This window comes from Cygnus olor, unplaced genomic scaffold (assembly GCF_009769625.2).
Source record: "Cygnus olor isolate bCygOlo1 unplaced genomic scaffold, bCygOlo1.pri.v2 scaffold_136_ctg1, whole genome shotgun sequence".
NCBI classification, from domain to species: Eukaryota; Metazoa; Chordata; class Aves; order Anseriformes; family Anatidae; genus Cygnus; species Cygnus olor.
Genome location: NW_024429103.1, coordinates 41,350 through 57,344, shown reverse-complemented (window position 1 = coordinate 57,344; position 15,995 = coordinate 41,350). Strand labels below are relative to the sequence as shown.

At 67.7% G+C, this 15,995-nt stretch overlaps 1 protein-coding gene across 1 annotated transcript in view; it reads left to right on the top strand.

Moving 5' to 3' along the window:
- Positions 1 to 777: 777 nt before the first annotated feature.
- CHD3 (chromodomain helicase DNA binding protein 3) overlaps positions 778 to 15,995 on the top strand; it is a gene marked incomplete at its 5' end in the record, with an annotated part of 41,807 nt that continues 26,589 nt past the window's right edge. Inside the window, 13 exons of the mRNA XM_040543616.1 lie at positions 778 to 984; positions 1,095 to 1,268; positions 2,638 to 2,762; positions 3,532 to 3,770; positions 5,748 to 5,878; positions 6,614 to 6,749; positions 8,029 to 8,207; positions 9,193 to 9,426; positions 10,390 to 10,587; positions 11,567 to 11,781; positions 13,555 to 13,686; positions 13,958 to 14,057; positions 15,158 to 15,349. Coding sequence (XP_040399550.1) covers positions 778 to 984; positions 1,095 to 1,268; positions 2,638 to 2,762; positions 3,532 to 3,770; positions 5,748 to 5,878; positions 6,614 to 6,749; positions 8,029 to 8,207; positions 9,193 to 9,426; positions 10,390 to 10,587; positions 11,567 to 11,781; positions 13,555 to 13,686; positions 13,958 to 14,057; positions 15,158 to 15,349 — 2,262 coding nt within the window. The remainder of the gene's footprint in view (positions 985 to 1,094; positions 1,269 to 2,637; positions 2,763 to 3,531; positions 3,771 to 5,747; positions 5,879 to 6,613; positions 6,750 to 8,028; positions 8,208 to 9,192; positions 9,427 to 10,389; positions 10,588 to 11,566; positions 11,782 to 13,554; positions 13,687 to 13,957; positions 14,058 to 15,157; positions 15,350 to 15,995) is intronic.

Sequence of the window (15,995 nt, the reverse complement as noted above, 5' to 3'; positions counted from 1 at the left end):
TGAGGTCGTTGGTTTTGGGTTAAGAACCGGCATAAAAAGGAAAAAGGGCGCAGCCGAGCCATCCTGCATGGGTGTACGGCCCATTTTTCACCCAAAAAAGGGACGAAGTGGGGGAAAAAAAGCCCTGAAGCTCGTTCCTGGCGGTGGGTGCCAGCGCGTCCCCGTCCGTGGGGTTTTTTGGGGTGTAATGGGGGCAATTAAAGGCACCTCGGGGTGCTTTGGGGTCCTGTGGGGTGCTATGGGGCACCTTGGGGTGCTGTGGGACTTCTTGAGGGCCCCTCGTGGTGCTTTGGGGACAGCTGTGGGCACCTCGGGGTGCTCCGGGGCACCTTAGGGTGCCGTGGGGTCAACTGAAGGCACTTTGGGGTGCTTTGTGGGCACCTTTGGGTGCTGTGGTGGCTGTTGAAGGCCCCTTGGGGTGCTGCGGGACTTCCCAGGGACCCCTTGGGGTGCTTTGGGGCCTCTTGGGGTGCTTCAGGGCCCCATGGGATGCTTTGGGGGCCCCTCGGGGTGCTGTGGGGGCAATTGAAAGCCCCTTGGGGTGCTGCGAGGCCCCTTGGGGTGCTTTGGGACTTCCCAAGGACCCCTCGGGGTGATTTGGGGCACCTCAGGATGCTTCAGGGCCCCATGGGGTGCTTTGGGGGCACCTCGGGGTGCTGTGGGGGCAATTGAAGGCCCCTTGGGGTGCTGTGGGACTTCCCAAGGACCCCTTGAGGTGCTTCAGGTCCCCATGGGGTGCTTTGGGGCCCCTCGGGGTGCTGTGGGGTCAACTGAAAGCCCCTCGGGGTGCTGCGGGGCCCCTCGGGGTGCTGCGGGGGCACCTTTGGGTGCCGTCCCCGCCCCTCAGGCGGCCGTGTCCCCGCAGATGGAGACGAGGAGCTGCTGCGGGGCCTCGAGGGGGCCCTGGGGGTGAAGAAGAAGAAGCGGGGCCCCCGCAAGCAGAAGGAGAACAAACCCGGGAAGCCGCGGAAACGGAAAAAATTGGTGAGGCCCAGACTTTTGGGGGGGGGTCCCAGCATTTTTTGGGGGGGTCCTGGGATTTGGGGGGGGTCCGGGCGTGACCGGCTCTCGGGGGGGGGGGTCTCGGGGCGCAGGTGAGCGAGGATGAGTTCGAGTCGGAGCGCGACGAGTACCGGGAGAAGTCGGAGAGCGGCGGCAGCGACTACGGCGGCGTGGCCAAGAAGAAGCGGCGGAAGCACCGCGAGAAGAAGGAGAAGAAGACGAAGCGGCGGAAAAAGATGGACGAGGAGGGGGGGCAGAAGGTGAAGGTACGGCCGGGGGGGGGCGCGCTGGGGGCCCTGGGGTCCCCCCCAACCCCTTTGGATCCCGTTGGGGTCCCAATGACCATTTTGGGAGCCTATGGGGTCCCTGCACCCACTGTGGATCCCGCTGGGCCATGGCTTTCCCCCCAACCGTTTGGATCCCATTGGGGTCCCCATGACCATTTTGGGGCCCTTGGGGGTCCTGGTGCCCATTTTGGGACCCAGTGGGTCCCCCCCAACCCCTTTGGATCCCATTGGGATCCCAGTGCCCATTTTGGGACCCATGGGGTCCTCCCAACCCATTTGGATCCTGTTGGGGTCCTGGTGCCCATTTTGGGACCCGTTGGGTCCCCCCCCACCTCTTTGGATCCCGTTGGGGTCCCGGTGACTGTTTTGGGGCCCATGGGGGTCCTGGTGCCCATTTTGGGACCCAGTGGGTCCCCCCCAACCCCTTTGGATCCCGTTGGGGTCCCAGTGACCGTTTCGGGGCCCATGGGGTCCCTGCACCCATGGTGGATCCTGTTGGGGTCCCGTTGAGCCATGGGTTTCCCCCCAACCATTTGGATCCTGTTGGGGTCCTGATGACCATTTCGGGGCCCATGGGTTTCCCCCACCCATTTGGATCCCACTGGGGTCCCCATGACCATTTTGGTGCCCCTTGGGGTCCTGGTGCCTGTTTCGGAGCCTATAGGGTCCCCACACCCGTTTGGATCCTGTTGGGGTCCTGATGACCATTTCGGGGCCCATGGGTTTCCCCCCACCCATTTGGATCCCGTTGGGTTCCCAATGACTCTTTTGGGGCCCATTGGGGTCCTGGTGCCCACGGGGTCCCTGCACCCATGGTGGATCCCATTGGGGTCCCGGTGACCATTTTGTGGCCCGTGGTTTTCCCCCCACCCATTTGGATCCCATTGGGGTCCCCATGACCATTTTGGGGCCCCTTGGGGCCTTGGTGCCTGTTTCGGGGCCTGTAGGGTCCCCGCACCCATTTGGATCCTATTGGGGTCCTGGTGCCCATTTCGGGGCCTTTGGGGTCCCTGCACCCACGGTGCATCCCATGGGGTTCCCGGTGCCCCTTTCAGACCCCACGGGGTCCCCCCACCCATTTGGATCCCGTTGGGGTCCCGCTGCCCCTTTCAGACCCCACGGGGTCCCCCCCACCCTCATTACACCCCATGGGGTCCCGGTGCCCCTGCCCTTCCTGTCCCCACCCCCTGTCCTTGTCCCCGTGCCCGTTTCTGACTCGCTCCCCTTCTCTCGCTCTCGCTGCTGTTTGTGCCACCCCCTGTCCCCGTTCCCGTCCCTGTCCCCGTCTCTGTCCCCTTCCCCGTCCCTGTCCCCATCCGCGTCCCCGTCCCGTCCCCGCCGGGCGCAGCCGGTGGAGCAGAAGTCGTCGGCGCAGCTGCTGGGCGCCTGGGGGCTGGAGGACGTGGACCACATCTTCACCGAGGAGGACTACCACACGCTCACCAACTACAAGGCCTTCAGCCAGTTCATGAGGTGGGTGCTTGGGGGGGCGCCTCGGGGTGCTGGGGGGGGCAGGGGAGGGCTCCTCGGGGGGTTTTGGGGCACCTCGGGGTGCTGCAGGGGGACCTCAGGGGGTTTTAGGGGCTGTTGAAGGCTCCTCAGGGTGTTTTGGGGCACCTTGGGGTTCTCCGGGGGGCAGTTGAAGGCACCTCGGGGTGCTGCTGGGCCACCTTGGGGTGCTGGGGGGCACCTTGGGGTTCTTTGGGGGCCGTTGAAAGTACCTTGGGGTGCTTTGGGGCACCTCGGGGTGCTGCTGGGGCACCTTGGGGTGCTTTGAGGGCTGTTGAAGGCACCTCGAGGGGCTCTGGGGCACCTTGGGGTGCTTTGGGACTTCTCAATGACCCCTTGGGGTGCTTTGGGAGCTCCCACGGGCCCTTTGGGGTGCTTTGGGGGCAGTTGAAGTTACTGAGGCGTTTTGGGGCACCTCGGGGTGGTGTAGGGGCAGTTGAGGGCTTCATGGGGTGCTGCTGGGGCACCTTGGGGTGCTTTGGGGGCCGTTGAAGGCACCTTGGGGTGTTTTGGGGCACCTTGGGGTGCTGTGGGACTTCTTGAGGACCCCTTGGGGTGTTTGGGGGCGGTTTGGGATGCTTTGGGTGCTGTCGCGGTCCCCTTGGGGAGCCATCGAGCCCTGCGGGGCGCTGCGGGGCCATCCGGGTGCACCCCGGGGTGCTCTTTTGGGGGGCGGGGTTCTCTGCGGGCAGCCCCCGGTGGGGTTCCCAGCCCCGCTGCCGCTCGCTCGCAGGCCCCTGATCGCCAAGAAGAACCCCAAAATCCCCATGTCCAAGATGATGACCATCCTGGGGGCCAAGTGGAGGGAGTTCAGCGCCAACAACCCCTTCAAGGGCTCCGCCGCCGCCGTGGCCGCCGCCGCCGCCGCCGCCGCCGCCGCCGTGGCCGAGCAGGTGTCGGCCGCCGTCGCCGCCGTGGCCCCCGAGGCGCCGCCGCCGCCCCTGCGCAAGGCCAAGACCAAGGAGGGGAAAGGTGAGCGGCACCCCCGGGGACCCTCGGCGCTGGGGACAAGGCGTCGGGACCCTCGGGGACCCTCCGTGTTGGGGACAAGGTGCCGGGACCCCTGGGTTCCCTTCTTCTTGGGGACAAGGCGCCAGGACCCTCGGGGACCCTCCCTGTTGGGGACAAGGTGCCGGGACCCCCGGGGACCCTCCCCACTGGGGACGAGGTGTCAGGACCCCTGGGTCACCTCTGCATTGGGGACAAGGTGACGGGACCCCTGGGGACCCTCCATGTTGGGGACAAGGCGTCAGGACCCCAGGGTCACCTCCCATTTGGGGATAAGGTGAAGGGACCACAGGGTCCCCTCCCTTTTGGGGACAAGGTGCCGGGACCCTTGGGGACCCTCCGTGCTGGGGACAAGGTGAAGGACCACAGGGTCACCTCCCTGTTGGGGACAAGGTGTCAGGACCCTCGGGGACCCTTCGTGTTGGGGACAAGGTGCTGGGACCTCTGGGAACCCTCTGCGCTGGGGACAAGGTGAAGGGACCCTTGGGTCACCTTTGCGTTGGGGACAAGGTGCTAGGACCCCCAGGTCACTTCCCTGTTGGGGACAAGGTGCTGGGACCCATTGGTCCCCTACATGTTGGGGACAAGGTGCCGGGACCCCCGGGTCACCTCCCAGTTGGGGACAAAGATGCCAGGATCCCCAGGGTCCCCTCTGTTTTGGGGACAAGGTGAAGGGACCCCTGGGTCACCTCCATGCTGGGGACAAGGTGCCGGGATCCCCGGGGACCCTCCACGTTGGGGACAAGGCGCCAGGACCCCTGGGTCCCCTCCCTGTTGGGGACAAGTTGCCAGGACCACAGGGTCCCCTTCTGGTTGGGGACAAGGTGTCAGGCCCCCCAGGTCACCTCCCTATTGGGGACAAGGCTTCATGACCCTTGGGTTCCCTCCTTCTTGGGGACAAGGTGCTGGGACCCGTTGGTCCCCTCCCTGTTGGGGACAAGGTGAAGGGACCCCAGGGTCTCCTTCCTGTTGGGGACAAGGTGCTGGGACTCCTGGGGACCCTCTGTGCTGGGGACAAGGTGCCAGGACCCGTTGGTCACCTTCATGTTGGGGACAGCGTTCCAAGACCTCAAGGTCCCCTCCCCATTAGGGACAAGGGGTCAGGACCCCAAGGTCCCCTCCCCACTGGGGACAAGGCACCAGGACCCCCTGGTCCCCTCCCTGTTGGGGACAAGGCGCCAGGACCCCAGGTCCCCTCCCCGTTGGGGACAACATACCGAGACCCCAAGGTCCCCTCCCAGTTGGGGACAACACACCAGGACCCTGGGTCCCCCTCCCCACTGGGGACAATGTTCCAAGACCCCAAGGTCCCCTCCCTTTTGGGGACAAGGTGCCAGGACCCAAGGTCCCCCCCCAAGTTGGGTACAGTGTTCCGAGACCCCAAGATCCCCTCCCCGTTGGGGACAAGGTGCCAGGACCCTAGGTCCCCTCCGCACTGGGGACAAGGTGCTGGGACCCTTTGGTCCCCTTCTGGTTGGGGACAAAGTGCCAGGACCCCCGGGTCCCCTCCCCATTGGGGACAAGGCGCCGGGACCCCCGGGTCACCTCCTTATTAGGAACAAGGCGTCAGGACCCTCGGGTTCCCTCCTTGGGGACAAGCTGCTGGGACTCGTTGGTCCCCTTCCCGTTGGGGACAAGTTATCAGGTCCCCAGGGTCCCCTCCGCACTGGGGACAAGGCGCCAGGACCCCAGGGTCCCCTCGGTGCCGGGGACAAGGCGCCAGGACCCCTGGGTCACCTCCGTGTTGGGCACAAGGCGCCAGGACCCCAGGTCCCCGCCCCGTTGGGGACAACATACCGAGACCCCAAGGTCCCCTCCCAGTTGGGGACAACACACCGGGACCCTGGGTCCCCCTCCCCGTTGGGGACAAGGCTCCAGGACCCCAGGTCCCCCCCCCCGTTGGGGACCCGAGCCCTCGGGGACAGCCGTGTCCCCCGGCAGGGCCCGGGCACAAGAAGCGCAGCAAGAGCCCGCGGGTGCCGGAGCTGAAGCGGAAGCTGAAGGGCAAGAAGATGGCGCCGCTCAAGATCAAGCTGGGCGTCATCGGCGGCAAGCGCAAGAAGAGCAGCTCGGTACGGCCGCCGCGCGGCCCTGCTGTCCCCTGCTGTCCCCTGCTGTCCCCAGGTGGTGGCACCCGGCCCCTCTGCTGTCACCCAGAGGTGTCCCCACGTCTCCTCCTCAGCTTCTGGTGTCACCCGGAGGTGTCCTCACGTCCCCTCTTCACCTTCTGGTGTCACCCGGAGGTGTCCCTGAGCCCCTCCTCATGCTCTTGGTGTCCCCAGGTGGTGGCACCCAGCCCCACGTCCCCTCCTCACCCTCGGGTGTCACCCAGAGGTGTCCCCACGTCTCCTCCTCACCTTCTGGTGTCACCCGGAGGTGTCCTCACGTCCCCTCTTCACCCTCTGGTGTCCCCACGTGGTGGAATCTAACCCCTCGGGTGTCACCCAGAGGTGTCCCCACGTCCCCTCCTCACCTTCTGGTGTCACCCGGAGGTGTCCCTGAGCCCCTCCTCATGCTCTTGGTGTCCCCAGGTGGTGGCACCCAGCCCCACGTCCCCTCCTCACCCTTGGGTGTCACCCAGAGGTGTCCTCATGTCCCCTCCTCACCCTCTGGTGTCCCCGCATGGTGGCACCTAGTCCCTCGGGTGTCACCCGGAGGTGTCCCCCACCCCCTGCCATCCCCCCGCGGTGTCCCCCAGCCCCATCCCCCCTCACTGCCCGCCTCGGCCCCGTGCCCCCCCGTGTCCCCCCATGCCCCCCAGTGCCCCCCAGTGTCCCCAGTGTCCCCCTGTCCCCGTCCCGTTGCAGAGCGAGGACGCGGGGGAGGCGGAGGAGGAGTCGGACGCCGAGAGCTCCAGCGTGCACAGCGCCTCGGCGCGCTCCGACCCCGCCGCCCGCATCAAGAAGCTCAAGCGGGGCCGCCCCGGCCGCAAGAAGAAGAAGGGTGAGTGGCCTTTGTCCCCGAGCGCCGCCGGCCCCCCCCCCCGCCCCGTCCCCTTGTCCCCCACCTTGCCCTCCCCCCCCCCCCCCCCCCCCCCCGTGTCCCCTCCCCACACCGGGACCGCGGGTGACGCCGCCGCCGTCTCTCCTTGCAGCCCCCTGCACCGTCCTCAACAGGGAGCGCGGCCCCGCGGGGACGGGCGCTGTGCCCGCACACGGTGAGAGCCCCCTCAGCTGTCCCCAAATTGTCCCCACGTTGTCCCCCGAGGCCAAGGGGTCACCCCGGAGCAAGGGGCGCCCCTCCCCACGTCTCCTGGGTTTGGGGCTGGGGGTCCCCCGGGGGTGTCGCTGTCCCTGGGCCCCCCTCTCCACCATCCGGCCGGCCGGGGGCTCTCCCTCATCCGTGTCCCCGTTGTCCCCGTGTCCTGACGTCCGATTGTCCCCAGGTGTCCCCAGCATCTCTCCCCGCTGTCCCCATCCCCGCTGTCCCCATCCCCGCTGCCCCTGCCCCCTGCTGTCCCCGTGTCCCCATCCCCACTGCCCCTCGTGTCCTGATGTCCCCATCCCCATTGTCCCCACGTCCCTGTCCCCACTGTCCCCGTGTCCCTGTGTCCTTGTCCCCCCCATCTCTCCCTGGTGTCCCTGTGTCCCCCTGGAGGCGTCCTGGTGTCCCCCTGTCCCTTGTGTCCCAAAATCTGACCTTAGCCCTGGATGCTCCTGTCCCCAGGTGTCCCCCAGTGCCCGTGGTGGCCCCACTGACCATGGTGTCCCTACCCATGTCCCTGTCCCTGTCCCCGTCCCCATCCTGTCCCCATCCCCATCCTGTCCCTGTCCCTGTCTCCATCCCCACCCTGTCCTTTCCATGTCCCTGTCCCCATCCTGTTCCTGTCCTCATCCTCTCCCCATCCCTGTCCCCATCCCCTGTCCCAGTCCTTGTCCCCATCCCAGTCCCAATCCTGTCCCCACCCTGTCCTTGTCCTTGTCCCCATCCCCATCCTGTCCCTGTCCCCATCCTCTCCCCATCCCTGTCCCCGTCCCCATCCCAACCCCATTCCCCATCCCCAGTGCTGCCACTGCCCCGTCCCCCCACTGTCCCCAGTGTCCCCATCCCTCCTGTCCCCACATCCCCATCCCAGTGTCCCCGTCCCAGTGTCCCCGTCCCAGTGTCCCCATCCCCCTGCCCCCATCCCGCCCCCCCCCCATCCCCGCTGTCCCCATGTCCCCCCACCCCCAGCCCCGTCCCCGAGGGCGCGCGGTGGCAGCGGGCGGTGCTGTCCCCGCAGGCCCGGGGCCGGAGGAGGACGGGGACGGCTACGAGACGGACCACCAGGACTACTGCGAGGTGTGCCAGCAGGGGGGGGAGATCATCCTGTGCGACACCTGCCCCCGCGCCTACCACCTCGTCTGCCTCGACCCCGAGCTCGACCGCGCGCCCGAGGGGCGCTGGAGCTGCCCCCACTGCGTGAGCGGCCACGGCAGGGGGACGGGGGGCACGGGGGGGGGGGTCCCTGGGATGGGTTGGGGGCGGTCTGGGGGCGTCCAGGGGGGCCCTGAGGGAGTTTGGGGGGCCCTGGGGGTGGTTTAGGGATCCCTGGGGGGGGGGTCTCTCTGTGTTGGGTTGGGGGCTTTGGGGTTGGTCTGGGGGCATCCAGGGGGGCCCTGAGGGAGTTTGGGGGTCCCCAGGGGGGTTCTGTGTTGGGTTGGGGGTGGTTTGGGGGTCCCTGAGGCAGTTTGGGGGTCTCTGAAGGAGTTTGGGGGGCCCTGGGGGAGTCTTTGAGGCAGTTTGGGGGGCCCTGGGAGGGTCTCTGTGTTGGGTTGGGGGTGTCCAGGGGGTCCCTGAGGGAGTTTGAGGGTCCCTGGGGGTGGTTTAGGGGTCCCTTGGGGGTCTCTGTGTTGGGTTGGGGGTGCTTGGGGGTGGTTTAGGGGTCCCTGAGGGAGTTTGGGGGGCCTGGGGGTGGTTTAGGGGTTCCTGGGGGGTCTCTGTGTTGGGTTGGGGGTGCCTGGGAGTGGTCTGGGGGCATCCAGGGGGGCCCTGAAGGAGTTTGGGGGTCCCTGGGGGGTCTCTGCATTGGGTTGGGGGTGTTGGGGGTCTCTGGGGGTCCCTGGGGGTGTCCAGGTGATCCCTGGGGGTGTTTGGGGGTATGTGGGGGGGGTCCCATGGGAAGTTTGAGGATCCCTTGGGGGGGGGGCTCTGCATCATCCTATGGGGACTGAGAGACCCTGGGGGGGCTCAGGGGTCCTTGGGGCGGGGAGGTCCCTTGGGGGGGTCACCGGGGGTCCCTGGGGGGGTCACCGGGGGTCCCTGGGGGAGCTCAGAGGGGCCGGGGGGGTCCCCTGGAGGTCGGGTGCCCCTCAGGACGTCCCCAGCGGGCTCGGGGTCTCCGGGAGCGGTCTGGGGGCTGGGAGGGGGGGGGGGTTTCCCTGACGCCCCCCTCGGTGCCCCCCAGGAGAAGGAGGGGGTGCAGTGGGAGGCGAAGGAGGAGGAGGAGGAGTACGAGGAGGAGCTGGAGGAGGAAGGCGAGAAGGAGGAGGAGGACGACCACATGGAGTACTGCCGCGTCTGCAAGGACGGCGGCGAGCTGCTGTGCTGCGACGCCTGCATCTCCTCCTACCACATCCACTGCCTCAACCCCCCCCTGCCCGAGGTCCCCAACGGCGAGTGGCTCTGCCCCCGCTGCACGGTACGGGGGGGGGGACACGGGGACGGGGACGGGAAGAGGGTGGGGACGGGGACGGGGGTGGGGATGGGGATGCGATGGGACCAGGGACGTGGATGGGGCAAGGATGGGGACAGGGACAGGGAGGGGATGGGACAAGGACAGGACGGGGATGGGGGCAGGGATGGGACAAGGGTGGGGACAGGGACGGGGGGGATGGGGTTGGGGACAGGACAAGGATGAGGACGGGGACAGGGATGGGGATTGGATGGGGATGGGATAAGGATGGGGATGGGGACATGGGTGGGACAGGATGGGGACGGGGACAGGGACGGGGATGGGATGGGGACAGTGATAAGGGGCAGATGGAGCTGGGGACAGGATGGGGACAGGACAGGATGAGGACGGGGACACGAGGGTGGGGACAGGGATGGGATGGGGACAGGACAGGGACGGGGATGGGACAGGATGAAGACAGGGACAAGGATGGGGACAGGAACGGGGGGCAGATGGAGATGGGGACAGGGACGGGGAGGGGGGTGGGGACAGGGACAGAATGGTGATGGGGACAGGAACCTGTTGGAGACAGAGTTGGGACAGGGACAAGGACAGGGACGGTGACCGGGAGTGGATGGGGACAGGGACATGGATGGGGACAGGATGGGGACAAGAGGCCTGGTGACAGGGACAGGGAGCGGATGGGGACAGGGACAGGACGGGGACAGTGACAGGGTGGGGACAGGACAGGATGGGGCTGGGGACAGGGACCCGATGGGGACAGGCGGGGGACGTGCTGGGGACAGACACGGCGATGGTTTGGGGTTGGGGACAGGGCCAGGGACCTGCTGGGGACAGGATGGGGACAGGGACCGGGACAGTATGGGGACGGAGACCTGGTGGGGACAGGGACGGGGCTGGGGCCAGGATGGGGACGCAGTGGGGACGGGGGGTGACGTCCCCTGCGCCCCAACGCCGCTGTCCCCGCAGTGCCCCGTGCTGAAGGGGCGGGTGCAGAAGATCCTGTACTGGCGGTGGGGGGAGCCGCCCCCCCCCGTGGCCGTGCCCCCCCCCGAGGGGCCCCCCGAGGGCCCCCCCAAGGTGCTGCAGGGCCGCTCCGAGCGCGAGTTCTTCGTCAAGTGGGTCGGGCTGTCCTACTGGCACTGCTCCTGGATCAAGGAGCTGCAGGTACCGGGCGCGGGGTGTCCCGGGGGACGTGGGGACACCCCCGGGGGGGGGGGCGGAGGGACACGGGGACACCCACGGGGGTGGCCTGGGGGACAGTGACATCCCCCGAGTGGCCTGGGGGACGTGGGGACACCCCTGGGAGTGGCCTGGGGGACACAGGGACACCCCTGGGAGTGCCTGAGGGGGACAGGGACACCCCCTGAGTGGCCTGGGGGACATGGGGACACCCCCCAAGTGGCCTGGAGGACATGGGGACACCCCCCGAGTGGCCTGGGGGACATGGGGACACCCCCGGGGGTGGCCTGGGGTATGGGGGCACCTCCCTGAGGGGCCTGGGGGACACAGGGACACTTCTGAGGGTGTCCTGGGGGACATGGGGACACCCCCAGGAGTGGCCTGGGAGACAGGGACACTCCTGGGGGTGGCCTGGGGGACATGGGGACACCCCTGGGAGTGGCTGAGGGGGACAAGGACACCCCCTGAGTGGCCTGGGGGACGTGGGGACACCCCTGGGGGTGTCCTGGGGGACACGGGGACACCCCTGTGCCCACCCTAGGGAACAAGGGCCACCCCTGTGCCCACCATGGGGGGGGACATGGGACAGGGCCCCCCCTGGGGACACACTGGGACCGAGGACGCCCCCAGCACCCACCCCATAAACCCCTCGGGAGCAATCAGGGACACCCCGAAGGGGCCACCCGCCCTGCGGGGCGCCACCTGGGTGTCACCAGGGGGGGCAGGGCCCCCCGTGTGCCCACCATGGGGGGGGACATGGGACAGGGCCCCCCCTGGGGACACACTGGGACCGAGGACGCCCCCAGCACGCACCCCATAAACCCCTCGGGAGCAATCAGGGACACCCCGAAGGGGCCACCCGCCCTGCGGGGCGCCACCGGGGTGCCCCGGGGGGTGTCCCCCGCGCCCCCAAAACTAACCGGGGGGTGTCCCCGTGTCGTGTCCCCCCCCCCCCCCCCCCCAGCTGGAGATCTTCCACCTGGTGATGTACCGCAACTACCAGCGCAAGAACGACATGGACGAGCCGCCCCCCCTGGACTACGGCTCCGGGGACGACGACGCCAAGAGCGACAAGCGGGGCCGCAGCCAGGACCCGCTCTACGGCGGCATGGAGGAGCGCTTCTACCGCTACGGCATCAAGCCCGAGTGGATGACGGTGCACCGCATCATCAACCACAGGTGGGGGGGTCTCGGGGGGGGGGGGGTTGGGGGGAGTTTGGAGGGTTTTAGGGGGTTTTAGGGGGGTTTTAGGGGGGTTGGGGGCTGTAGTGGGGTTGGGGATAAGGGGACGCCTTGGGGACTGATGGATGCTGATGGAGGTTTTGGGGATAACTTCAGGGGCTGCTGGACAGCCCTAATGCCTGGGGGTGACCCCAAGCACCCTTGGGTGCCCTCCTACACCCGTGAGTGCTCCCACCCCAGAAGGGGGGCTTGGGGACACTGCTGGAGGCTTTGGGGACAAGGGGGAACTTTGGGGGCTGCTGGATGCTGATGGAGGTTTTGGGGATAACGGGGAAGTTTGGGGGCTGCTGGACACCTTTAGTCCCTGGGGGTGATCCCAGGCACCCTTGGGTGCCCCCCTAAACCCGCGGGTGCCCCCCTACACCTGTGGGTGCTCCCACCCCAAAAGGGGGGCTTGGGGTGACATCGGCACGGGGCTTCTGGGGGTTTGGGGACGCTGCTGGTGCCTTTGGGGACAATGGGCAACTTCGGGGGCTCCTGGACACCCCAGCACCCATGGGTGACCCCTAACACCCGGGGGTGCCCCCTCCCCAAGTCCGAGCAGGGTTTGGGGACACCCCTGGGGACACTCCTGGGGACACCCCTGGCACCCTTGGGTACCCCCCAGCTTGCCCCTGGGCAGCCCCAAAATCCTGAGTGTCCCTGTCCCCGGTGTCCCAGACCCCAGTGTCCCCTGTGGGTGTCCCCTTGGGATGTCCCCGTGTCCCCTCTGGGTGCCCCCCCGTGTCCCCATGTCCCCTCGGGGTGTCCCCCCCGGGTGTCCCAGCCCACTGGCCGCGTGTCCTCAGGTGACTCCATGTCCCCAGATGCCCTCTGCTGCCCGCCCGTGGCCTTGTCCCCGTGGCCTTGTCCCCATGTGACCCCTCTGTCACCGCCTGCCCCCGGGCGACCCCGGCGCTGGGTGTCACCCGGCTGTCACCCGGCGTGTCCCCGCTGGCAGCGGTGGCAGCGGGTGACCCCTGGTGGCCCTGCGGTGCCCGCCACCCGTCCCTGGGGCCTGGCTGCCACCCGCGTCGCGGTGGCACGGGGGGATCCCCGCTGTCCCCCATGGGTGCCCAGGTCCCTGTGGGTGCCTCGTGTCCCCCGTGGGTGCCCACTGTCCCCATGGGTGCCTGCTGTCACTTGTGGTGCCTCATTGTCCCCACGGGTGCCCCATTGTCCCTATAGGTGCTTGCTGTCACCCATGGGTGCTCATTGTCCCCTTGGGTACCTGCTGTCACCTGTGGTACCTTCTTGTCCCCATGGGTGCCCCACTGTCCCCACGGGTGCCCCATTGTCCCCACAGGTGCCTTGTTGTCCCCATGGGTGCTTGCTGTCACCCATGGGTGCTCGTTGTCCCCCCTGGGGTACCTGCTGTCACCTGCAGTACCTTGTTGTCCCCATGGCTGCCCCACTGTCCCCACAGGTGCCTTATTGTCCCTGTAGGTGCCCATTGTCCCTGTGGGTGCTCGCTGTCACCCACGGGTGCTCACCATCCCCCTGGCTACCTGCTGCCACCTGTGCTGTCCCCGTGGGTGCCCGTTGTCCCCAAGGGTCCCTGCTGTCACCCCTGGTGCCTGACACCACCCCGGTGCCCGATCCGCCCCCCTGTGCCCGCTGTCCCCTGCGTGCCCGGGGTCCCCCGGCTGCTCGCTGTCCCCCCTGGGTGCCCGGTGTCCCCCCGGGTGCCCGGTGTCCCCCGGGTGCCCGTTGTGACGGCGTGTCGCGCAGCGTGGACCGGAAGGGGCAGTACCACTACCTGGTGAAGTGGCGCGACCTGCCCTACGACCAGGCCACCTGGGAGGAGGACGAGATGCCCATCCCCGACTACGACCTCCACAAGCTGGCCTACTGGAAGCACCGGTGAGCCTGGGGACACCGGGGGGGGTGGGGGGGCACACCGGGAGGGGGGGACACCGAGGAGGGGGGGGGGGACACCAGGGGACGTGCCACGGGGGGACACACGGCAGGGGGACGCGACACGGCGTCGGGAACGGGGGACGCGGGCGAGCCCCTGGGGGGACCAGAGCCGCCGGGCCACGGTGTCACCGTGTACCCCCACCTCTGACATGTCCCCTGTTGTCCCCCCCCGTTGTTCCCCCCCTCCCCACTGTCCCCTCCCCGATGTCCCCAGGGAGGTGTTCATGGGGGAGGATCCTGCGCAGCCCCGGCGCTACAAGAAGAAGAAGAAGGAGACGCCGGGGGAGGGCCCCCCCGACTCCCCCACCAACGACGTGAGTGTGGGGCACCGCGTGTCCCCCCCGTTGTCACCTGCACGTGTCCCCCCCCAGTCACCTGCATGTCCCCCCCGTTGTCACCTGGATGTCCCCTGTCACCTGGGTCCCCCCCGGGTTGCCTGGGTCCCCCCACTCCCTTGGATTCCTGCCCTGTCCCCCGTGTCCCCCTCCAAGTCCCCTGTGTCCCCCCCATGTCCCCCAAAGTCCCCTGTGTCCCCCCCCCAGGTGCTCTGTGCCCCCCATGTCCCCCAAAGTCCCCTGTGTCCCCTCCAACCCCGTGTCCCCCCAGCTCCCACTCCCCACACCCCCTTCCACCCCCTCCCCAGTGGCGGTGTCCCCCCATGGTGACGTCCCCACAGCGACATGCCACCAGGGTGACGTGTCCCCATAGTGAGGTGCCGCACTGTGATGTGCCCCACGGGGACATGTCCCCCACGTTGAGGTATCCCTGCGGTGGCACCTCCCCATGTTGAGGTGCCCCACAGTGACATGTCCCCGCGTTGATGTGTCTCCATGTTGACCTGTCCCCACATTGACATTCCCCATGGTGACTTTCCCCACGTTGACGTTCCTCATGGTGACACATCCCCACATTGACCCATCCCCGCAGTGATAGGCCCCATGGTGACATTCCCCATGGTGACCCATCCCCACGTTGACGTGTACCCACCCTGACGTTCCCCACGTTGACATTCCCCCCATTGACCAATCCCCACGTTGACCCATCCCCACGTTGACGTTCCCTCCTTTTAGCGTCCCCACGGTGACATTCCCCATGTTGAGTTGCCCCACGTTGACTCATCCCCACGTTGACGTTCCCCACGTTGACGTTCCCCACGTTGACCCATCCCCACATTGACACGTCCCCACCGTGATGTTCCCCCCGGTGACATGTCCCCACGTTGACGTTCCCCATGTTGACGTTCCCCATGTTGACGTTCCCCACGTTGACGTTCCCCACATTGATCCATCCCCACGTTGACGCGTCCCCACCGTCATGTTCCCCACGGTGACGTGTCCCCACGTTGACGTTCCTCATGTTGACCCATCCCCCCGTTGACGTTCCCCGCGGTGACGCGTCCCCGTCCCGTCCCCAGCCGACGGTGAAGTACGAGTCGCAGCCGCGCTTCATCTCGGCCACCGGCGGCACGCTGCACCTCTACCAGCTGGAGGGCCTCAACTGGCTGCGCTTCTCCTGGGCGCAGAGCACCGACACCATCCTGGCCGACGAGATGGGGCTGGGCAAGACCATCCAGACCATCGTCTTCCTCTACTCGCTCTACAAGGAGGTGGGTGGGCGCCACCACAGGGTGTCCTCGCGCTCCCGTCTGCGGCCCCGTGGCCCTGCCTGTGGCCATACGGCCCCCATAGGGTGGCCCCGTGGTCCTACTGGTGGTCCCAGGGTCCTGCTGGTGGTCCCATGGTCCTGCTGGTAGTCCCATGATCCTAATGGTGACCCCATAGTCCTGCCTATGGTCCCATGGCCACCATGGGGTGTCCTCATGGCCCTGTTTGTGTCCCCATGGCCCTGCCTGTGTCCATATGGTCCCCATAGGGCGACACCAAGGTCCTGCTGGTGACCCCAAGGTCCTACTGCTGGCCCCATGGCCCTTCCTGTGTTTATATGGCCTCCATAGGGCGACACCAAGGTCCTGCTGGTAGCCTCATAGTCCTACCGGTGGTCCCATGGCCACCACGGGGTGTCCTCGTGGTCCTATCTGTGTCCCCGTGGCCCTGCCTGTGTCCGTATGGCCCCCATAGGGTGGCCCCGTGGTCCTACTGGTGGCTCCATGGTCCTGCTCGTGGCCCCATGTCCCTGCCTGTGGTCCCATGGCCACCATGGGGTGTCCTCATGGCCCTATTTGTGTCCCCGTGGCCCTGCCTGTGTCCATATGGTCCCCATAGGGTGACACCAGGGTCCTACTGGTGGTCCCA